The 22,152-nt window shown below is 44.7% G+C and overlaps 1 protein-coding gene across 2 annotated transcripts in view; it reads left to right on the forward strand.

Moving 5' to 3' along the window:
* The window catches only part of gab2 (GRB2-associated binding protein 2), a 92,552-nt gene extending 70,682 nt beyond the window's left edge, over positions 1-21,870 (forward strand). Inside the window, exons 3-12 of one of the 2 annotated variants that reach the window (XM_029122116.2) lie at positions 4,955-5,122; positions 5,292-5,379; positions 9,296-9,605; positions 10,596-10,959; positions 14,545-14,642; positions 14,800-15,079; positions 15,187-15,277; positions 16,848-16,953; positions 17,563-17,685; positions 20,810-21,870. In XM_029122116.2, coding sequence (XP_028977949.1) covers positions 4,955-5,122; positions 5,292-5,379; positions 9,296-9,605; positions 10,596-10,959; positions 14,545-14,642; positions 14,800-15,079; positions 15,187-15,277; positions 16,848-16,953; positions 17,563-17,685; positions 20,810-20,956 — 1,775 coding nt within the window. In that variant the 3' untranslated portion in view covers positions 20,957-21,870. The remainder of the gene's footprint in view (positions 1-4,954; positions 5,123-5,291; positions 5,380-9,295; positions 9,606-10,595; positions 10,960-14,544; positions 14,643-14,799; positions 15,080-15,186; positions 15,278-16,847; positions 16,954-17,562; positions 17,686-20,809) is intronic. The other variant, XM_029122120.2, reaches the window with a different exon arrangement.
* The last annotated feature ends 282 nt before the right edge of the window (positions 21,871-22,152 follow it).

Raw genomic sequence — 22,152 nt, forward strand, 5'->3', positions numbered from 1 at the left:
ATCCCCATGAGCATGTCACCCTCCTACTAACCATTTCTTGACATCACTGGTGACCAATGTCAGGTTTAGATTTGCCAAAATATTTTTTCTGCAGTCGTGGCTAAATGCCAAACACAGAATTAACACAAAGTAGTGTAATGTGCTAAACATAGATTTCTTGACGTTTCTTTCTTACAGTATTTGTTACTTTTGATTAGACGAAAGACATATGTTGCAATGAAAGTTTTTTTTGCATTGATGATTGTCGTACAAATGATTGTGAAATAATGGAAATTATTTCAGTCAATTGTAGTGGGTAGTGGACAGTAAGAGTTGTGCCTAACCTGAAAACAGTGTAATTTACCATAACAGATTATTTTCAGCTCTTCAAAGGTCATTTTGAAACGTATCTTGTGCATTGATGGCTTGTGGATTAACTTGTTACAGTGATTATACTACAAGTACTGTATGATGTTATGCTTTGATAACTTAACAAATCCAAGACAACCAATCTAAAAACACAGAAGTTGACAAAATGATCCTGTGGGGAAAGATGTTTACATGCAAAATGAAAGCAGAATCAACTGTTTTGAATTGAAGACTTGCTGTGTTACCTGGGAGATTAGTTTGGAGTTTTGAAAAGTAATCAAATACTATTGATAATAGGACCGAAGCGATAAAGAACTGCAATGTCTGTTATATTTAGGAAAATCTAAGAAGTAATGGAGGGGAGAGGAGCAGAGGGGAAGGGGCAGGGGAGGAGTAGAAGAGGGGAGAGCAGTAGAGGGGAATAGGAGGGGGAGGAGTAGAGGGGAGAGGAGTAGAGGGGAATAGGAGGGGGAGGAGTAGAGGGGAAGAGGAGGGGGAGGAGTAGAGGGGAAGAGGAGGGGGAGGAGTAGAGGGGAAGAGGAGTAGAGGGGAAGAGGAGGGGGAGGAGTAGAGGGGAAGAGGAGTAGAGGGGAAGAGGAGGGGGAGGAGTAGAGGGGAAGAGGAGGGGGAGGAGTAGAAGGGAAGAGGATGGGGAGGAGTAGAGGGGAAGAGGATGGGGAGGAGTAGAGGGGAAGAGGAGGGGGAGGAGTAGAAGGGAAGAGGAGGGGGAGGAGTAGAGGGGAAGAGGATGGGGAGGAGTAGAAGGGAAGAGGAGGGGGAGGAGTAGAAGGGAAGAGGAGGGGGAGGAGTAGAGGGGAAGAGGATGGGGAGGAGTAGAGGGGAAGAGGATGGGGAGGAGTAGAGGGGAGAGCGAAGAGAGGAGTATAAAGACTGTCCTTGTTCTGAACAAACTGGGTCCTTAATAGTTATTTGTGCACGTGTGTGTTGGTGCATCTGTGCATGTGTGTTGGGGCATTTGTGCATGTGTGTGTTGGTGCATCTGTCCACGTGTGTGTTGTTGCATCTGTGCATGTGTGTTGGGGCATTTGTGCATGTGTGTGTTGGTGCATCTGTCCACGTGTGTGTTGGTGCATCTGTGCACGTGTGTGTTGGTGCATCTGTGCACGTGTGTGTTGGTGCATCTGTGCACGTGCGTGTTGGTGCATCTGTGCACGTGCGTGTTGGTGCATCTGTGCACGTGCGTGTTGGTGCATCTGTGCGTGTGGGATGTTTTAGTTGGTTTTCGGGTGTGCGTGCCATTTATATATTTTCTTTGAGAACATGTATTATGTATACAGAAACGCACCTGCTGAAGAGAAACATTTTCTCAGTGGGTTTTCCCTGATTACATGAAGGAAAAGATCTGATGATTGGCAACATTTTAAAATGCACTTGTCAGGCCTGTAAAGCTTTGTAAATGAAATCACACACAGATGGAGAGAGACAGAAGGAGAGGGACAGGAGGAGAGGGGCAGGAGGAGAGGGGCAGGAGGAGAAGGGCAGGAGGAGAGGGGCAGGGGGAGAGGAAAAGGGGTAGAGAGGGCCTGGGGGAGTGGAGGGGGGAGTGGAGTTGGGGGGGTGGAGGGGGTTTCAGGGTGAGTATCTGGAGGTCTCTAATGGGCAGTATCATGACCACTGGACTGTAGTGATTCCATCTCTGTCTGCCCTGGGGCTGGTAGTGATTCCATCTCTGTCTGCCCTGGGGCTGGTAGTGATTCCATCTCTGTCTGCCCTGGGGCTGGAAGTGATTCCATCTCTGTCTGCCCTGGGGCTGGTAGTGATTCCATCTCTGTCTGCCCTGGGGCTGGTAGTGATTCCATCTCTGTCTGCCCTGGGGCTGGTAGTGATTCCATCTCTGTCTGCCCTGGGGCTGGTAGTGATTCCATCTCTGTCTGCCCTGGGGCTGGTAGTGATTCCATCTCTGTCTGCCCTGGGGCTGGTAGTGATTCCATCTCTGTCTGCCCTGGGGCTGGTAGTGATTCCATCTCTGTCTGCCCTGGGGCTGGTAGTGATTCCATCTCTGTCTGCCCTGGGGCTGGTAGTGATTCCATCTCTGTCTGCCCTGGTAGTGACCTCCTTTAAACAACTGGCCCTCAGTCACAGGCGGTGTCCCAAACCGCAGACTATTCCCTATGTGCTGCACTACCTTAGTGCCATACTGCCCCAGTGTTGGCCTCAAAAGTAGTGCATAGGGAATAGGCTGCCGTTTGGGATGAGAACATTGTGGTCATTGTCCATTCTGTCATGTCATGTGGCCCAGGCGCAGGAAGTCGCACAGTGATTGGTTGTGATCGGCTGATGCTAGACAACAGGATGTTGTTATCACCATATAACCCACAGACATGATGTAGGTACTACTTCAGATGTCTCAGAAATGGGTTCACTAGTTATTGTGTTTTAGGAGCCTTTGCAACATGGTACTGTAGGCCAGTGGATACGTGGGCCTCCCACTCTTCTCTCCTCCATCAGTTAAGGAGTGAGGTCATGTGATCATGTTCCTTCCCGGTTCTGGCCATCTGCCAGAGTTCTATTTCCAGCACACGATTTGAGATTTATATTCCTTCTAAGGCCAACCTGGGTTCAGGTACTATTTAATATTGAGTATATTGTAAATACTCTGAGCGTGTGTTGTAGGATGGAGGGCAAGGTGGGCTGATTTTGTACTTTTGTGAGCACTCTATTGGATTCCATCGGATGCAGACAAGTGGAACCAAGCACAGATTTAGAATTAGAACTAATGCTGAGCAATGCCTGGACCCAGATGTTTCTTCTACAGCAGATAGCTTAGCTGTCATAGAAACAACAAAACTAAAGGCCATGCGTTTCTCACACACACACACACACACCTAATAATCCTATGCACTTCTCCTGGCACCGCTAAACCTGCAGTATCATTCAGCTGTCTTCCTTTATTCTTATCTCTCATCTCTCTCTTTCTTGGCATCTCTCTTTTCAGTTCTTCTTATTTCTTCTCTTTCTCTGCATCTCTCTTTTCAGTTCTTCTTTTCTCTCCTCTGTTTTTCTGTGTTTCTCCTTATGGTCACTGATTGTGTTTAGAGGACACTGAGACCTACTGAATTCAAGCCTACGTACATGGATGTTGCTTTCTAGAATCTTCCATGCAACAATCCTGACCTTTGACTCCATCAACCTGTAATTTGGAAACTTAACTGGGTTAGTGGGTTCTTTGGGTTTTCTAATGTTTATGTGCGGAAAAGTATTCCTATCACTTCCCTTTTGTTGTGTTATAAACTTACATTGTAATTGATTATTATCTTCCTATAATACCCAATAATGACAGATAGTAAACACGTAACTTTTTAAAACAATTTATAGAAAATGTGTACAACAAGATTCATCTTGCATGTCAATGACCCAATATATATACACTCACCTAAAGGATTATTAGGAACACCTGTTCAATTTCTCATTAATGCAATTATCTAATCAACCAATCACATGGCAGTTGCTTCAATGCATTTAGAGGTGTGGTCCTGGTCAAGACAATCTCATGAACTCCAAACTGAATGTCAGAATGGGAAAGAAAGGTGATTTAAGCAATTTTGAGCATGGCATGGTTGTTGGTGCCAGACGGGGCGGTCTGAGTATTTCACAATCTGCTCAGTTACTGTGATTTTCAAGCACAACCATTTCTAGGGTTTACAAAGAATGGTGTGAAAAGGGAAAAACATCCAGTATGCGGCAGTCCAAATGCTTTGTTGATGCTAGAGGTCAGAGGAGAATGGGCCGACTGATTCAAGTTGATAGAAGAGCAACTTTGACTGAAATAACCACTCGTTACAACCGAGGTATGCAGCAAAGCATTTGTGAAGCCACAACACGCACAAACTTGAGCAGCAGAAGACCCCACCGGGTACCACTCATATCCACTACAAATAGGAAAAAGAGGCTACAATTTGCACGAGCTCACCAAAATTGGACATTTGAAGACTGGAAGAATGTTGCCTGGTCTGATGAGTCTCGATTTTTGTTGAGACATTCAGATGGTAGAGTCAGAATTTGGCGTAAACAGAATGAGAACATGGATCCATCATGCCTTGTTACCACTGTGCAGGCTGGTGGTGGTGGTGTAATGGTGTGGGGGATGTTTTCTTGGCACACTTTAGACATACCTTCACATGCATCAATGAGCCTTGGCTGCCCATGACCCTGTCGCCGGTTCACCGCTTTTCCATCCTTGGACCACTTTTGATTGGTACTGACCACTGCAGACCGGGATCACCCCACAAGGCCTGCAGTTTTGGAGATGCTCTGACCCAGTTGTCTGGCCATCACAATATGGCCCATTTTCCTGCTTCTAACACATCAACTATGAGGACAGAATGTTCACTTGCTGCCTAATATATCCCACCCACTGACAGGTGCCATGATAACGAGATTATCAGTGTTATTCACTTCACCTGTCAGTGGTCATAATGTTATGGCTGATCGGTGTATATAGGCAATATATATAATACCTTATGTTTAAAGGTTAACTACAAACAACATGTCATCTTGTACATTTTTTTGGTTCCTTATCTGAATTACCTTTTGGATTTTACCTAATCAAAATGCTGATTGAGTGAATCTCATCTTTGTCCTCCAGACATCCGTTCTTCCATACCTCGTTCCCTGGCCCTGAGCGCAGACCTGTCCAGTTCTCTGACCCCTCTGCCCAGAGAGCGGAAGTCGTCCGCCCCGGTCCATTCTTCACAGCCGGTTCTCTTCACCTTCGATGTCCCAGTTCGCCACAGTACGTCACACGGTCACCAAGGTTCGAAACGTTCTTATTCGCTGGTTAATTTATTTCACCACACAATTCCTTGTCTTTATTTCATGTATCTAAAAATACATTTGAACCACGCATGGTTGCATTTAAAAAAATTCAGGATAACTTTATTTGAAATAATTGGATGACTTATTTTAATGATGGCTTGTTTCAGGGAGCCACGGCAGCACTCTGTCCAACAGTGCCCCCCAGGACTACCTCCTGCTACATCAATGTATGAGCAGGAAGACCGACAGCACACGGTAAGAGGGGCGGGGTCAACTGGGTAGGACATGTGTCCGTGTGTGTGTCTGTGTCCGTGTGTGTCTGTGTGTGTGTGTTTGTGTCTGTGTGTGTGTCTGTGTGTGTGTTTGTGCCTGTGTGTGTGTTTGCGTGTCCCACTGTGCTACTTCCTCTCACCCCATAATGCATTAGGTCAACGTACAGGCTTAATTCCCTTCCTGGATGTAATAATCCAGTAGCACATGTGAATGTCTGTCTGTGTGTCTGTGTGTGAATGTGTGGGCGTGTGTGCGCGTGTGTGAATGTGGTCATGTGTGTGTCTGTGTGTGTGTGTGTGTGTCCAGCCACATTGAGCCAGACAGTGTTTATGTGGTTCTCCTATTAAAAGTCTAATACTTAATTTCTTACTTATTTTTAAATATCTTTTTTTAGATTTACTCTGTAATTGCATGTATCCACGTGTGAAGCATCTGAGCTGTGATCTATGCCATGAGAAACCCACTGATCAACCTGTTTTACTCCTGCATCTGTTAACACTGTAATGGTGGATGAATGGAGTATAATCAAAACAGCGTTAAAACTATTTAAATGTTGATATGGTGATAATCCTGGATTGTCCCTGCGATCTATCTAACTGTAGTTGATGGTCAAAACACTCTGTTTGAGGATTGTAGCATTAACATTCACCTCAGCACACTCCCCCACTGCCTTCATGACCACTGCCACAACTCAGCGTCTGGTTGAATGATGATGTTATTCGGGGTAGAAAGGTTGTTCAGTAGATGATCAATGAGGTTCACTCTGTTATTCATCATTCACGTGGACACACACACAATGCATGCTCGTCTGTGTTATAAGTGCTTGCTCAGACACATTCATCCATATATGAGTAGCTTTGTGCCAATCTCTGTCTCTCTGTCACTCCACCTGATCCATCTGTCTCCCTGTCATTCCTTCTGATCCATCTGTCTCCCTGTCACTCCTTCTGATTCATCTGTCTCCCTGTCACTCCTTCTGATCCATCTGTCTCCCTGTCACTCCTTCTGATCCATCTGTCTCCCTGTCACTCCTTCTGATCCATCTGTCTCCCTGTCACTCCTTCTGATCCATCTGTCTCCCTGTCACTCCTTCTGATCCATCTGTCTCCCTGTCACTCCTTCTGATCCATCTGTCTCCCTGTCATTCCTTCTGATCCATCTGTCTCCCTGTCACTCCTTCTGATCCATCTGTCTCCCTGTCACTCCTTCTGATCCATCTGTCTCCCTGTCATTCCTTCTGATCCATCTGTCTCCCTGTCACTCCTTCTGATCCATCTCTCTCCCTGTCACTCCTGATCCATCTGTCTCTCTGTCACTCCTTCTGATCCATCTGTCTCCCTGTCATTCCTTCTGATCCATCTGTCTCCCTGTCACTCCTCCTGATTCATCTGTCTCCCTGTCACTCCTTCTTTTTTTTTATTTATTTATCCTTTATTTTACCAGGGGATGTCCCATTGAGATAATCAAATCTCTTTTACAAGGGAGCCCTGGGGCAACAGTTACACAAATTACACAGAATCACAGAAACAGTCACAACAACAAAATTAATTTACAAAACATATGAAATTATTAAAAATAACATAAAGGGGTTATTTAAAACATGCGCATTGTTCAGATTTGGATTGCCTAAGTAATTGTTTAAAATGTTCAAGTGGGATAAAAACAGAAAGCTTCAAAACTTTTTGGAGCAAATTCCAACACCAAGGAGCAACATAACTAAAAGCAGTCTTACCAAATTCAGTTGTTACACGTGGGATATTCAGAGTCAGAATGTTATTGGAGCGGAGATTGTAAATGGAATGTTTCCTGGTTAACAAGCTAATAAGATAGCTGGGTAAAATACCATTGATAGCTTTATAAATAAAAATGTGCCAATGGAACCATCTACGCAGACCTAAAGAGCTAAAACCAGTCGCCTCATAAAGATGACAATGATGAGTGCGTGTCTTGGCATTAGTAATAAACCGTAATGCACCATGGTAGACAGTGTCAAGTGCATGCAGCATGGTAGAGGCAGCATGCATATAAATAACATCCCCATAGTCCAAGACTGGTAAGAAAGTGGCACTGATCAATTTCTTCCTAGCTTGAAGAGTAAAACAGGATTTATTTCTAAAATAAAAGCCAAGCTTTACTCTCAGCTTTCTCACTAATTTATCAATATGAACTTTGAAGGTTAGCTTTTCATCAATCCACAGACCAAGATATTTATAAGATGAAACATTTTCAACACACTTCCCATCCAGTGTGGAAATGGCTAGGGCGGTTGATACGGGTACTATGCGAGACTTTGTGAACTGCATCACCTTTGTTTTACCAGTATTTAATACCAGTCTAAGTTCAATGAAGGCGGCCTGCAATAAATTAAAAGACTGCTGTAGTGATTGATAAGCTAGAGCTAGGGTGGGTGCAGAACAATATAGTACGGTGTCGTCTGCATAGAGGTGTATTTTGCCATTATCTGCTACAGAGGCGATAGTGTTTATGTAAATGGTAAACAGGACCGGACCAAGAATAGACCCTTGAGGGACACCTTGCCGGACCCCCAGTGGGGCAGAACTATGCCCATCGACAACTACAGTTTGTGTTCTGTTGGCGAGATAGTTTCTGAACCAATCAACTGCCTTAGTCCCCAAGCCAATGTCCCAGAGCCTCTTGAGCAGGATACAGTGATCAACTGTGTCAAAGGCTTTTGACAAGTCAATAAACAGGGCAGCACAGCTCATCTTATGATCAAGGTCACAGATGATGTCATCAAGCACCTTAGTAGCTGCTGTAATGGTACTATGCTTAGCCCTAAAGCCTGACTGTTCTGGGCAAAGTATGTTATGATTTTGTAGGAAGCCTTTAAGTTGGGTATTTACTAAAGACTCTAGGACCTTTGCAAGTACAGACAATTTAGAGATTGGCCGGTAATTATTGAGAATGGAGGGGTCCCCCCCTTTCAGCAGGGGCAGCACGTGGGCTGATTTCCAAACATCTGGTATGTCATTTGAAGACAGGGACAAGTTAAAAATTTATGTAATAGGTTCCACTATGATATGTGCAGATAGTTTCAATAAAGCAGGATCTAGGCCATCAGGGCCAGCTGATTTCCTAGTGTCAATTTCCTTAAGAGCCTTAAGCACTGCAGACGAGGGAATGGATTCAAAATCAAAACCTTCACTGACCAGAGAAGCAGGTGAATTGTGTTGGAGGGGTGAGGAGACATAGCGGTGTAAGATCTCTTCTGATCCATCTGTCTCTCTGTCACTCCTTCTGATTCATCTGTCTCTCTTTCACTCCTTCTGATCCATCTATTTCCCTGTCACTCCTTCTGATCCATCTGTGTCCCTGTCACTCCTTTAATTTGGAAGTTTCAGAGATAGATGTTCTGTCTTAAAATCAGGGATGTTTCAGAGATAGATGTTTTTCTCTCTTCAAATTACTTAGGATGTTTCAGAGATAGATGTCACATGCAGGGTTGCATTCCAGTGTGAAGTGTCAGAAGGATCTGTACTACCTTCTAGTGGTGTCTTGGTTAACTGCAGGTAGATGGCATAGCACCAGGGAGTCCTTTGGTATAGAGCAGTGGTTCTCAAACTTTTTACACCACGCACCACCTCAGAAAATATTTAATTGAATATATGTCCACTAACGGGAGCATTGTGTACCATAGTTTGAAAACCAGTGGTACAGAGTGACAGTACCCGTAGATGCTGATCTTGGTTCAGTTTTGTGTTTTCTTTACTCATAGTGTTGAGAGTGGAGCGTCTGATTCCAGGTCGGTACCTTGAGGAAACCTCTGTCTAGAGTCATGTGGTGGAAACCACTTGTGACTGAGAAGTGTCTTCTGTCTGATACAGCTGTTTGTTCTGATCGTTTCTGTGTGGGTGTCTGACTTTCATATCTCCTGCAGGAGTGCCAGTTTCTCCCAGGCCCAAAGGAGCAGTAATCTGTTTGTTGGCAGCGACCTGGCGGTGCAGAAGTTCTCCCATGGCTTTTCACACTGTCTGAACGGGATGGGAGCCCAGCTTCATGGCTTCTACAGCCTGCCCAAACCTGTCAAGCAGCAGCTGAGTTCCACGGCTGGGTCTGGGACCTCAACGCGGCCAGACTCCCCGGAGGAGGCCTGCTACGTGTTGCCCAGGGGGTACAGCTGTGAGGGGCCCATCCTGGGGCACAGCTCGCTGGGCTTGGCAGATCTGGATGACCAGGACAACGAGGAGGTACAGTAAAACAAGAGGCTAGCAGTGACTAGCGATTTAATCACAGCACTGAAAGACAGTTGGTGGAACACCCATTGATCATGTGTTAGTGTTTCTACAATACAGCAGATCTTTATCTAAGTCCTAATCATTGATTAGATGAACATCATTGATCAAGTAACATCATTTTTTTAAATGTTTTCCTTATTTGAGCAGATTAAACATTTAATTTATTGACCCAACGCTGTTGGGTCAACAATGAGTTTGTAGAGTTGCATGCTTTAATGGAATATCTCCTCGAACAGTAGAGACGGGGTTAGCCCCCCGAATAGTAGAGACGGGGTTAGCCCCCCGAACAGTAGAGACGGAGTTAGCCCCCCGAACAGTAGAGACGGAGTTAGCCCCCCAAACAGTAGAGACCGAGTTAGCCCCCCCGAACAGTAGAGACGGGGTTAGCCCCCCGAACAGTAGAGACGGGGTTAGCCCCTCGAACAGTAGAGACGGGTTATCTCCCCAAACAGTAGAGACGGAGTTAGCCCCCCGAACAGTAGAGACGGGGTTAGCCCCCTGAACAGTAGAGACGGGGTTAGCCCCTCGAACAGTAGAGACGGGTTATCCCCCCGAACAGTAGAGACGGAGTTAGCCCCCCGAACAGTAGAGACGGGGTTAGCCCCCCGAACAGTAGAGACGGGGTTAGCCCCCCGAATAGTAGAGACGGGGTTAGCCCCCCGAATAGTAGAGACGGGGTTAGCCCCCCGAACAGTAGAGACGGGGTTAGCCCCCCAAACAGTAGAGACGGGGTTAGCCCCCGAACAGTAGAGACAGAGTTAGCCCCCCGAACAGTAGAGACGGGGTTAGCCCCCCGAACAGTAGAGACGAGGTTAGCCCCCTGAACAGTAGAGACTTGGGAATTGTCTCTGACAATAGTTGACCTGATCACATCCCTGCTGTAAGACCTGATCACATCCCTGCTGTAATGATTGTATGTATTGTATGTTTATGTTGATGTAGGTGTACACTTTCAAGACACCTTGCAACACCTTGGCTACCGGCATCGACAGTAACCATACCAACGACCGCAACCACAGCGCCGACTGTATTAGTGACCGGCAGACGGACAACTACGATATCCCGACCCCGCCCGGATCCTGCTACCAGATCCCTCGGACCTTCGACAAGAACCACAACGTGACTCCGTCCAGCTCCGAGTCATCCAGCACCCCGCCCCCGCGGCCCCCCAAGCCTAGTCAGGGATCAGAGGGAGGAAGGTTTGGGTTTCCAGGCGGTCAGAACGGCCAGAACGGGGATGGGAGCGCGGCTGTCACGGCCAGGAGGAACACCCTTCCAGCAGTGGAAAACATCCGGTTACACCGAGGTACTGTCCTCATCCACACCAGGTTACACAGAGGTACTGTCCTCATCCACACCAGGTTACACAGAGGTACTGTCCTCATCCACACCAGGTTACACAGAGGTACTGTCCTCATCCACGCCAGGTTACACAGAGGTACTGTCCTCATCCACACCAGGTTAGTCAGAGGTACTGTCCTCATCCACACCAGGTTACACAGAGGTACTGTCCTCATCCACGCCAGGTTACACAAAGGTACTGTCCTCATCCACACCAGGTTACACAGAGGTACTGTCCTCATCCACACCAGGTTACACAGAGGTACTGTCCTCATCCACACCAGGTTACACAGAGGTACTGTCCTCATCCACGCCAGGTTACACCGAGGTACTGTCCTCATCAGTGCCAGGTTACACCGAGGTACTGTCCTCATCCACGCCAGGTTACACCGAGGTACTGTCCTCATCCACGCCAGGTTACACAGAGGTACTGTCCTTATCCACGCCAGGTGGCCCCAGTGGGTATCAAACTCAACACCTTCAGCCATGTTACTGCTTAAAGGGGCATTGAACCTCCGGAAAGGATGATTAAACCCCTATCAGTTAGACGAAGGACTGTGATGTATTGGTGGATCAAATTTTGTTTCTAACTTTGTCTGTGAAATGTGAAGGTCTTAATAATAATTAGCTGCTCTCCAGATGGCCAGTCTGCCAGCAGATAGTGTGAGTGTGCTTGTCTAGAACACCTCCGTGCATGTATATCATGTATATCATGTATATCATGTATATCATGTATATCGTGTATATCATGTATATCGTGTATATCATGTATATCATGTATATTGTGTATATCGTGTATATCATGTATATCGTGTATATCATGTATATCGTGTATATCGTGTATATCATGTATATCATGTATATCGTGTATATCGTGTTTATCGTGTATATCGTGTATATTGTCACAACAAAGCAGATTTTGGAGTGGGAAGAGACAGAATGGACACAGGACAAGGAGATGGTAACCAGAGATGGTAGAGGAGGAGCTGAGGTTGAACTTCAGAGGACAGTCCTCCCCACAGGGGTGCCTGTGTCCTCTCTGGGGTGGGCCTCACGGTGGAGGTTAACGAAAAAGCCCAGCCTGGTGTCCAGGCTGGGCTTCATCCCCACCTGGTGTCCAGGCTGGGCTTCATCCCCACTTGGTGTCCAGGCTGGGCTTCATCCCCACTTGGTGTCCAGGCTGGGCTTCATCCCCACTTGGTGTCCAGGCTGGGCTTCATCCCCACATGGTGTCCAGGCTGAGGCAGGGGTTTGGGGTTTGTGGTTGGCTGAAGCTGGGGTTTCGGGGTTTGTGGTTGGCTGAAGCTGGGGTTTCGGGGTTCGTGGCTAGGCGGGCTTTGCCTGAACTCTGTGAGCCTTATATGGCGTGGTTGGGACACAGGGCCTCTAACTTGTTGTCAGGCTCCGGATGGCCCCTCTAAGTTCCCAGGCACAACCAACGGAAGGGGGACAGTAAGGGAAACAGCTTTGCTTGTTGGAAGAAGAAAGTATATTAGTCTGATGTCACACTGCAGGGTCACAGTGTTCCTCCAACTACCACAAAGCAAAGCTGTTTCCTTCCTGTCTCCCTGCTTTGTTGTTGCCATGTCCATCATTTTGGCTTCTTTTTCAGGCCATTTAGGTGGGTTGTGAGTGGTCATTGGAAAAGAGCAGCCTGTAAAACAAAGATCTGAGAATTACAGTTGAACATGGCACGTTAAATCCATTGTTGACTGTGCAGTGTCTTTTTAAGGTATTCTATAATCAGATGCGGATATTGACTTTGGTGTTATTGTGTACATGGTCTCTCTCCATCCCCCCACCCTTATTTAACACTGACAGCTGAGGGGAAACACAGCAGTAGTCTGGCAGACTGGGGGTTCTTCCCAAATGGTGCCCTATTTGCTTTGGAGTGCACCAGGCCTAGTTGAAAGTAGACCAGCAGTGAGTGAACAGGTTGTGATTTGGTACACATCCTGGGATCTGTTCTGCTAATGAAATTCAAGCCTTCCCTGTCTGCCAGTGTCCATGTGGTCAGATGAGGGCCTTGTTCCAGACTGATAACAACAAGAGAAACACAAGGCCTTCTTCTCTTCAGCACTCTGTGTTCTGCTCACACAAAGCTCCATCTGGCCTGTGTCTGTGGACTAGGTCTATAACAGACACACAGTGACAGGAAGTCACCTTTGACTCCACCTTCAGTTTTGCCGCAAGCTCCTCATTATTCAGGGACTTCATCATTGCTTGACTGGTGTGCTTTATTAATATTTAGACAAATGCAATGATTCCAGTTGCCCCTCAATGTAACATCTGTGACAAACACATACAGACAACATAACAAGAAAACGTCCCATTGCCATCATCCCTCTAACCTAGTTAACCTTGTCTAACGCCAGTTAACAGAACAGACTACTCTAACATCTCCCTAACCTAGCTAACCTTAGCTAACGCCAGTTAACAGAACAGACTACTCTAACATTCCCCTAACCTAGCTAACCTTAGCTAACGCCAGTTAACAGAACAGCCTACTCTAACATTCCCCTAACCTAGTTAACCTTGTCTAATGCCAGTTAACAGAACAGACTACTCTAACATTCCCCTAACCTAGTTAACCTTGTCTAACGCCAGTTAACAGAACAGCCTACTCTAACATTCCCCTAACCTAGCTAACCTTGTCTAACGCCAGTTAACAGAACAGCCTACTCTAACATCTCCCTAACCTAGCTAACTTAGCTAACGCCAGTTAACAGAACAGACTACTCTAACATTCCCCTAATCTAGCTAACCTTAGCTAACGCCAGTTAACAGAACAGCCTACTCTAACATTCCCCTAACCTAGCTAACCTTAGCTAACGCCAGTTAACAGAACAGCCTACTCTAACATTCCCCTAACCTAGCTAACCTTAGCTAACGCCAGTTAACAGAACAGCCTACTCTAACATTCCCCTAACCTAGCTAACCTTAGCTAACGCCAGTTAACAGAACAGCCTACTCTAACATTCCCCTAACCTAGCTAACCTTAGCTAACGCCAGTTAACAGAACAGCCTACTCTAACATTCCCCTAACCTAGCTAACCTTAGCTAACGCCAGTTAACAGAACAGCCTACTCTAACAACTCTCTGTCCATACTAACCTTATCTAACACCACTTACCACGTCATTGAGCTTTTAAAAAAAAATCTTCACACGTATGATTTCGGACTAAAGATCACTGTCATTTTGATACATGGTTTAAGTCCAGGACAATTGGTAATCACATGAATATTGTTGGTTTGTGTTTTTAAAGCAGTTAGTGAAGGGGCCACTTCTGGAAAGGTTCAGGAATGGCTTGAGCCTAGCGACACATTTGTTGTGATGATAATCAATATGATGATGATGAACTAAAATTTGGTTTAATATGGGTGTTGTTGATAAATTAATATAGACTGTAGTCTCGGTACTTCAATTTTAATAATTAATTCTCATTGATTATCACAATATGTATCCTCTTATCTTGTCTTGTCCCGTCCTTTTCTCTCTCTACTTTCCTCTCTTTTCCTCTCTCTCTCCTCTCTCTCTCCTCTCCCCTCAGGCTCTTCATTTGAGACCAACCTCCATCACCGTCCGATGTATTTCAATAACCAAGACCAGTCAGTGGAGTCTGTGAATGATGGCTTCAGCTCTTACCTGGTGGGTCTCTGTCAGTGTCTCTCAGTGTCCTTCAGACAGTCATTCACATCGATTGTTGAGGAAATAAGATAGTTTAAGCTCATTTTAACCCATACATTTACCCATAATGCCTGTGTCTGGAGCTGCTTCATCATGTTCCATGTGCATCTCCCATCAGAGAACCAGAGCCCCTCTGACACGTTCAGACAGTGGCGGATCAGAGGACAATTATGTGCCCATGAATCCGGGTTCTTCGCCTCTCAACACCGCCCAGGCGGACAGCCCCAAAAACATCTACATCCCAATGAGTCCCGGGCCACACCACTTTGACTTCCCAGGGTTCTCCGCCACGCTACCGGCCCGGAAGGGCAGCAACGCCTCGCCATGTCACCGACCAGGGAGGCTGAGTGATGTCACACCACCACCTATTAACCGAAACCTCAAGCCAAACCGGACATGTGAGTAGTGGGCTGGTCTGCATCGGCTTAGCTCTGCCTGTCTGTCTCTCTCTGCCTGTCTGGCTCTCTTTCTGTTTCTCCCTTAATGCTCTGTTCACTGTCCTCAGCCAAGCCCACACTTCTGGATCTGAGGAACAATGGCATCATTGATGAGCTCCCGTTTAAAAGTCCAGTCACCATGTCATGGACCAGGCCCATGTGAGTACTATCTAACAGCCCTGTGTGGTTCCTATATCAGTCAGTACCATGTTACACTACTCTAACAGCCCTGTCTGGGCCCTATATCAGTCAGTACCATGTTACACTACTCAAACAGCCCTGTGTGGTTCCTATATCAGTCAGTACCATGTTACACTACTCTAACAGCCCTGTCTGGGCCCTATATCAGTCAGTACCATGTTACACTACTCTAACAGCCCTGTCTGGGCCCTATATCAGTCAGTACCATGTTACACTACTCTAACAGCCCTGTCTGGGCCCTATATCAGTCAGTACCATGTTACACTACTCAAACAGCCCTGTGTGGTTCCTATATCAGTCAGTACCATGTTACACTACTCTAACAGCCCTGTCTGGGCCCTATATCAGTCAGTACCATGTTACACTACTCTAACAGCCCTGTCTGGGCCCTATATCAGTCAGTACCATGTTACACTACTCTAACAGCCCTGTCTGGGCCCTATATCAGTCAGTACCATGTTACACTACTCAAACAGCCCTGTGTGGTTCCTATATCAGTCAGTACCATGTTACACTACTCTAACAGCCCTGTCTGGGCCCTATATCAGTCAGTACCATGTTACACTACTCTAACAGCCCTGTCTGGGCCCTATATCAGTCAGTACCATGTTACACTACTCTAACAGCCCTGTCTGGGCCCTATATCAGTCAGTACCATGTTACACTACTCTAACAGCCCTGTCTGGGCCCTATATCAGTCAGTACCATGTTACACTACTCTAACAGCCCTGTCTGGGCCCTATATCAGTCAGTACCATGTTACACTACTCTAACAGCCCTGTCTGGGTTCTGTATCAGTCAGTACCATGTTACACTACTCTAACAGCCCTGTCTGGGCCCTATATCAGTCAGTACCATGTTACACTACTCTAACAGCCCTGTCTGGGCCCTATATCAGTCAGTACCATGTTACACTACTCTAACAGCCCTGTCTGGGTTCTGTATCAGTCAGTACCATGTTACACTACTCAAACAGCCCTGTGTGGTTCCTATATCAGTAAGTACCATGTTACACTACTCTAACAGCTCTGTCTGGGCCCTATATCAGTCAGTACCATGTTACACTACTCTAACAGCCCTGTCTGGGCCCTATATCAGTCAGTACCATGTTACACTACTCTAACAGCCCTGTCTGGGCCCTATATCAGTCAGTACCATGTTACACTACTCTAACAGCCCTGTCTGGGCCCTATATCAGTCAATACCATGTTACACTACTCTAACAGCCCTGTCTGGGCCCTATATCAGTCAATACCATGTTACACTACTCTAACAGCCCTGTCTGGGCCCTATATCAGTCAGTACCATGTTACACTACTCTAACAGCCCTGTCTGGGCCCTATATCAGTCAATACCATGTTACACTACTCTAACAGCCCTGTCTGGGCCCTATATCAGTCAATACCATGTTACACTACTCTAACAGCCCTGTCTGGGCCCTATATCAGTCAATACCATGTTACATTACACCTGTCTGGGTCCGATATCAATTGCTACATTCCCCACCACTTCTCTCTCATCTTTGCAGGCCTATGAACTCAGGAGGCATGTCCTCTCAGCACTGTAGACCTATCTCTACCCAGAGTATCACCAGCACTGACTCAGCAGACAGCGAGGAGAACTATGTTGCCATGGTGAGTCTCTACAACAAGACAAAACTGGTGGAAAATAGTGCACTACACAGGCAATAGGGTGCCATTTAATGTAGGGTGCCATTTAATGTAGGGTGCCATTTAATGTAGGGTGCTATTTAATGTAGGGTGCTATTTAGTTGTTGTCTGTATCTGTGTCATTTATATGTCCACCTGATCGGCAACTGTTCACTTGCTCAAATTATATGAAAATAGTACCTTCAGGTGACTTATCAATTTCCTACAGTCCTTGTCCAGGTCTCAATGGATTTCTGCAGGTTTTTGAAAACACTGGGCTTTGTCTACAACTCCGTTAACAAGTTTTAGTGAATAAGCGTGTTAACGTGTTAATGAAAAGGTGTGTTAACCTGATACTGAATAAGCATGTTAACGAGTGTTATTCAATAAGCGTGTTAACATGTTAGGGAATGAGCATGTTGACAGGTTATTGAATAAGCTTGTTAACATGTTAGTGAATAAGAATGTTAACAAGCGTTAGTCAATAAGCGTATTACGAATTGTAGAAAATGCTACTGTACTGCTACTATTGAATTAGCATGATATGTGTTAGTGAATAAGTGTGGTAACACGTTCTTCTTTGTCCTCCATTAGCAGAACCCAGCTTCTACCTCTCCAGCAGTGAGTGGCACCAGTAGCCCCGCCTCCAGGAAGTGTGGGAATGTAGACTACCTTGCTTTGGACTTCCAGCCAGGTTCTCCCAGCCCCCACAGGAAGGTAGACTCCCCATATAACCTTAACCCCATATAACCCTGTTCCTAAGTTAACCATAACCCCATATAACCCTAACCCCATATAACCCTGTTCCTAAGTTAACCCCAACCCTATATAACCCTAACCCCATATAACCTTAACCCCATATATTCCTGTTCCTAAGTTAACCCTAACCCCATATAACCCTGTTCCTAAGTTAACCCTAACCCCATATAACCCTAACCCCATATAAACTTAACCCCATGTAACCCTGTCCCCATATAAACCTGTCCCCATATAACCCTGTTCTTAAATTAACCCTTAACCCCATATAATCTTAACCCCATATAAACCTGTCCCCATATAAACCTATGTGAAAGGTTGTACCTTTTATGGACTTGCCCTTAAGCGGGACAGCTGGAAAAAGAGACGCAGAGACGTGATTGCAATGGAGCAATGAAGGAAGATATGTTTATTTCTTCTCTGGTTTGTGTTCTTCTTTCAACACGTCCTGTAGAATGGCCCAACTAAGGCAAACGTAGTGGTTTCCCAAACAAAACAGAAACAAACAACTACAAAATTTGTCGTAACCCTGGCAATCGAGGCATCCGTCATTGACTCTGGCTCACACCAACTCTGTTCCCCTTTCACCTCCTTCCTCCCGGTCCTTAACAGAGCAAAAAAAACTAATCAGTTAATTGGCCTCAGGTGAGCTTGTGCTGCATGGCTGTAATGAGAAGAGGGCGCAGTCAGATCGCTCTGTCCGGCTGATCCCTCACACCTAGCCCCATATAATCCTGTCCCAATATAACCTTAACCCCATATAACTATAATCCTATATAACCCTAGCCACATATAAACCTGTCCCAATATAACCTTAACCCCATATAACTATAATCCTATATAACCCTAGCCACATATAAACCTGTCCCAATATAACCTTAACCCCATATAACTATAATCCTATATAACCCTAGCCCCATATAAACCTGTCCCAATATAACCTTAACCCCATATAACTATAATCCTATATAACCCTAGCCCCATATAAACCTGTCCCAATATAACCTTAACCCCATATAACTATTATCCTATATAACCCTAGCCCCATATAAACCTGTCCCAATATAACCTTAACCCCATATAACTATTATCCTATATAACCCTAGCCACATATAGACCTGTCCCAATATAACCTTAACCCCATATAACTATTATCCTATATAAACCTAGCCACATATAAACCTGTCCCAATATAACCTTAACCCCAAATAACTATTATCCTATATAACCCTAGCCCCATATAAACCTGTCCTAATATAACCTTAACCCCAAATAACTATTATCCTATATAACCCTAGCCCCATATAAACCTGTCCTAATATAACCTTAACCCCATATAACTATAATCCTATATAACCCTAGCCCCATATAAACCTGTCCCAATATAACCTTAACCCCATATAACTATAATCCTATATAACCCTAGCCACATATAAACCTGTCCCAATATAACCTTAACCCCAAATAACTATTATCCTATATAACCCTAGCCCCATATAAACCTGTCCTAATATAACCTTAACCCCATATAACTATAATCCTATATAACCCTAGCCCCATATAAACCTGTCCCAATATAACCTTAACCCCATATAACTATAATCCTATATAACCCTAGCCACATATAAACCTGTCCCAATATAACCTTAACCCCATATAACTATTATCCTATATAACGCTAGCCACATATAAACCTGTCCTAATATAACCTTAACCCCAAATAACTATTATCTTATATAACCCTAGCCCCATATAAACCTGTCCTAATATAACCTTAACCCCATATAACTATTATCCTATATAACCCTAGCCCCATATAAACCTGTCCCAATATAACCTTAACCCCATATAACTATAATCCTATATAACCCTAGCCCCATATAAACCTATCCCAATATAACCTTAACCCCATATAACTATTATCCTATATAACCCTAGCCACATATAAACCTGTCCCAATATAACCTTAACCCCATATAACTATAATCCTACATAACCCTAGCCCCATATAAACCTGTCCCAATATAACCTTAACCCCATATAACTATAATCCTATATAACCCTAGCCACATATAAACCTGTCCCAATATAACCTTAACCCCATATAACTCTAATCCTATATAACCCTAGCCCCATATAAACCTGTCCCAATATAACCTTAACCCCATATAACTATAATCCTATATAACCCTAGCCCCATATAAACCTGTCCCAATATAACCTTAACCCCATATAACTATAATCCTATATAACCCTAGCCACATATAAACCTGTCCCAATATAACCTTAACCCCATATAACTATTATCCTATATAACCCTAGCCCCATATAAACCTGTCCCAATATAACCTTAACCCCATATAACTATTATCCTATATAACCCTAGCCACATATAAACCTGTCCCAATATAACCTTAACCCCATATAACTATAATCCTATATAACCCTAGCCCCATATAAACCTGTCCCAATATAACCTTAACCCCATATAACTATAATCCTATATAACCCTAGCCACATATAAACCTGTCCCAATATAACCTTAACCCCATATAACTATTATCCTATATAACCCTAGCCCCATATAAACCTGTCCCAATATAACCTTAACCCCATATAACTATAATCCTATATAACCCTAGCCCCATATAAACCTGTCCCAATATAACCTTAACCCCATATAACTATTATCCTATATAACCCTAGCCCCATATAAACCTGTCCCAATATAACTATAATCCTATATAACCCTAGCCACATATAAACCTGTCCCAATATAACCTTAACCCCATATAACTATAATCCTATATAACCCTAGCCACATATAAACCTGTCCCAATATAACCTTAACCCCATATAACTATAATCCTATATAACCCTAGCCACATATGCTCTGCATCCCAGGAGTGTCTCAACAGCCATGCAAATAAAACACATTTCAATTGACATGATCTCTTCAGGTTTGTCAGTGTCACTTAGACCAAAAAAATATGTTTAACGGAAAGACACCAGACACCTTATTCCTTTGTTCTTTAACTTTTCAGCTCCTCCGTTCTGTTCACATGTTTTCTTCTTACCCCCCCAGCCGTCTACATCCTCTGTGACGTCGGATGAGAAGGTGGATTACGTCCAGGTGGACAAGGAGAAGACACAAGCTCTCCAGAACACCATGCAGGAGTGGACAGATGTACGCCAGTCCACTGACCCCGCCCCCAAGACCGTCAAGTCCTGACAGTAGTCCTGACAACCACACGCATCTCCTGTCAGATTTAACACAGTCAATGCTGAGGTTGGTTTGAAGAGTGAGGGAGGCAGAGACACTGAGGACTTCTGTCGTTCAGGAGGACACTGAAATGAGGAAGGAACTGAAAATAACATTTATTTGTATTCTGTGGTGATGATCAGTGATGTACAATGAGACAATGTGCTGCAGTAAACCAGGTGAATAAGAAAACATTATAATAAGATACCAGGTCAACAGGATAAAAAGATTACAGCAATATAGTAGGTTAAAATGACAACAGGATTCCAGGACAACAGGATACTAGGACAACTGGATACCAGGACAACAAGATACCAGGGCAACAGGATACTAGGACAACAGGATACCAGGACAACAGGATACCAGGACAACAGGATACCAGGATACCAGGACAACAGGATACCAGGGCAACAGGATACCAGGACAACAGGATACCAGGGCAACAGGATACCAGGACAACAGGATACCAGGACAACAGGATACCAGGGCAACAGGATACCAGGACAACAGGATACCAGGACAAATGTATAACAGGACAAAAGTATACCAGGACAACAGGATATCAGGATAACAGGATACCAGGATAAAAGGACATCAGGATTTAAGAAACAAAACAATTGGATAACAGGATGAAAAAACAATACAACAGGATACCAGGATATCAGGATAAAAAGAAAACAATAAATAATAGGATAAAGTTATATCAAAATACCAGGATAGTAGAATAACAGGATAATAGGATAACAGACTACCAGGACCACAGGCCTTACCAAAGCTCTTCTTCCGAAAGCAACTGTTATCAAGCAGAATCTGACCCAAAACATGAGACATCAAAGGTTGTCCATCATAACAGCATAACACAGGCTCCCATCATTCCCAAAATATGAGACATCAAAGGTTGTCCAGGATAACAGCATAACACAGGCTCCCATCATTCCCAAAATATGAGACATCAAAGGTTGTCCAGGATAACAGCATAACACAGGCTCCCATCATTCCCAAAATATGAGACATCAAAGGTTGTCCAGGATAACAGCATAACACGGGCCCCCTTCATTCCCAAAATATGAGACATCAAAGGTTGTCCAGGATAACAGCATAACACGGGCCCCCTTCATTCCCAAAATATGAGACATCAAAGGTTGTCCAGGATAACAGCATAACAC

Source organism: Esox lucius, chromosome 1 (genome assembly GCF_011004845.1).
Source record: "Esox lucius isolate fEsoLuc1 chromosome 1, fEsoLuc1.pri, whole genome shotgun sequence".
Lineage (NCBI taxonomy): Eukaryota > Metazoa > Chordata > Actinopteri > Esociformes > Esocidae > Esox > Esox lucius.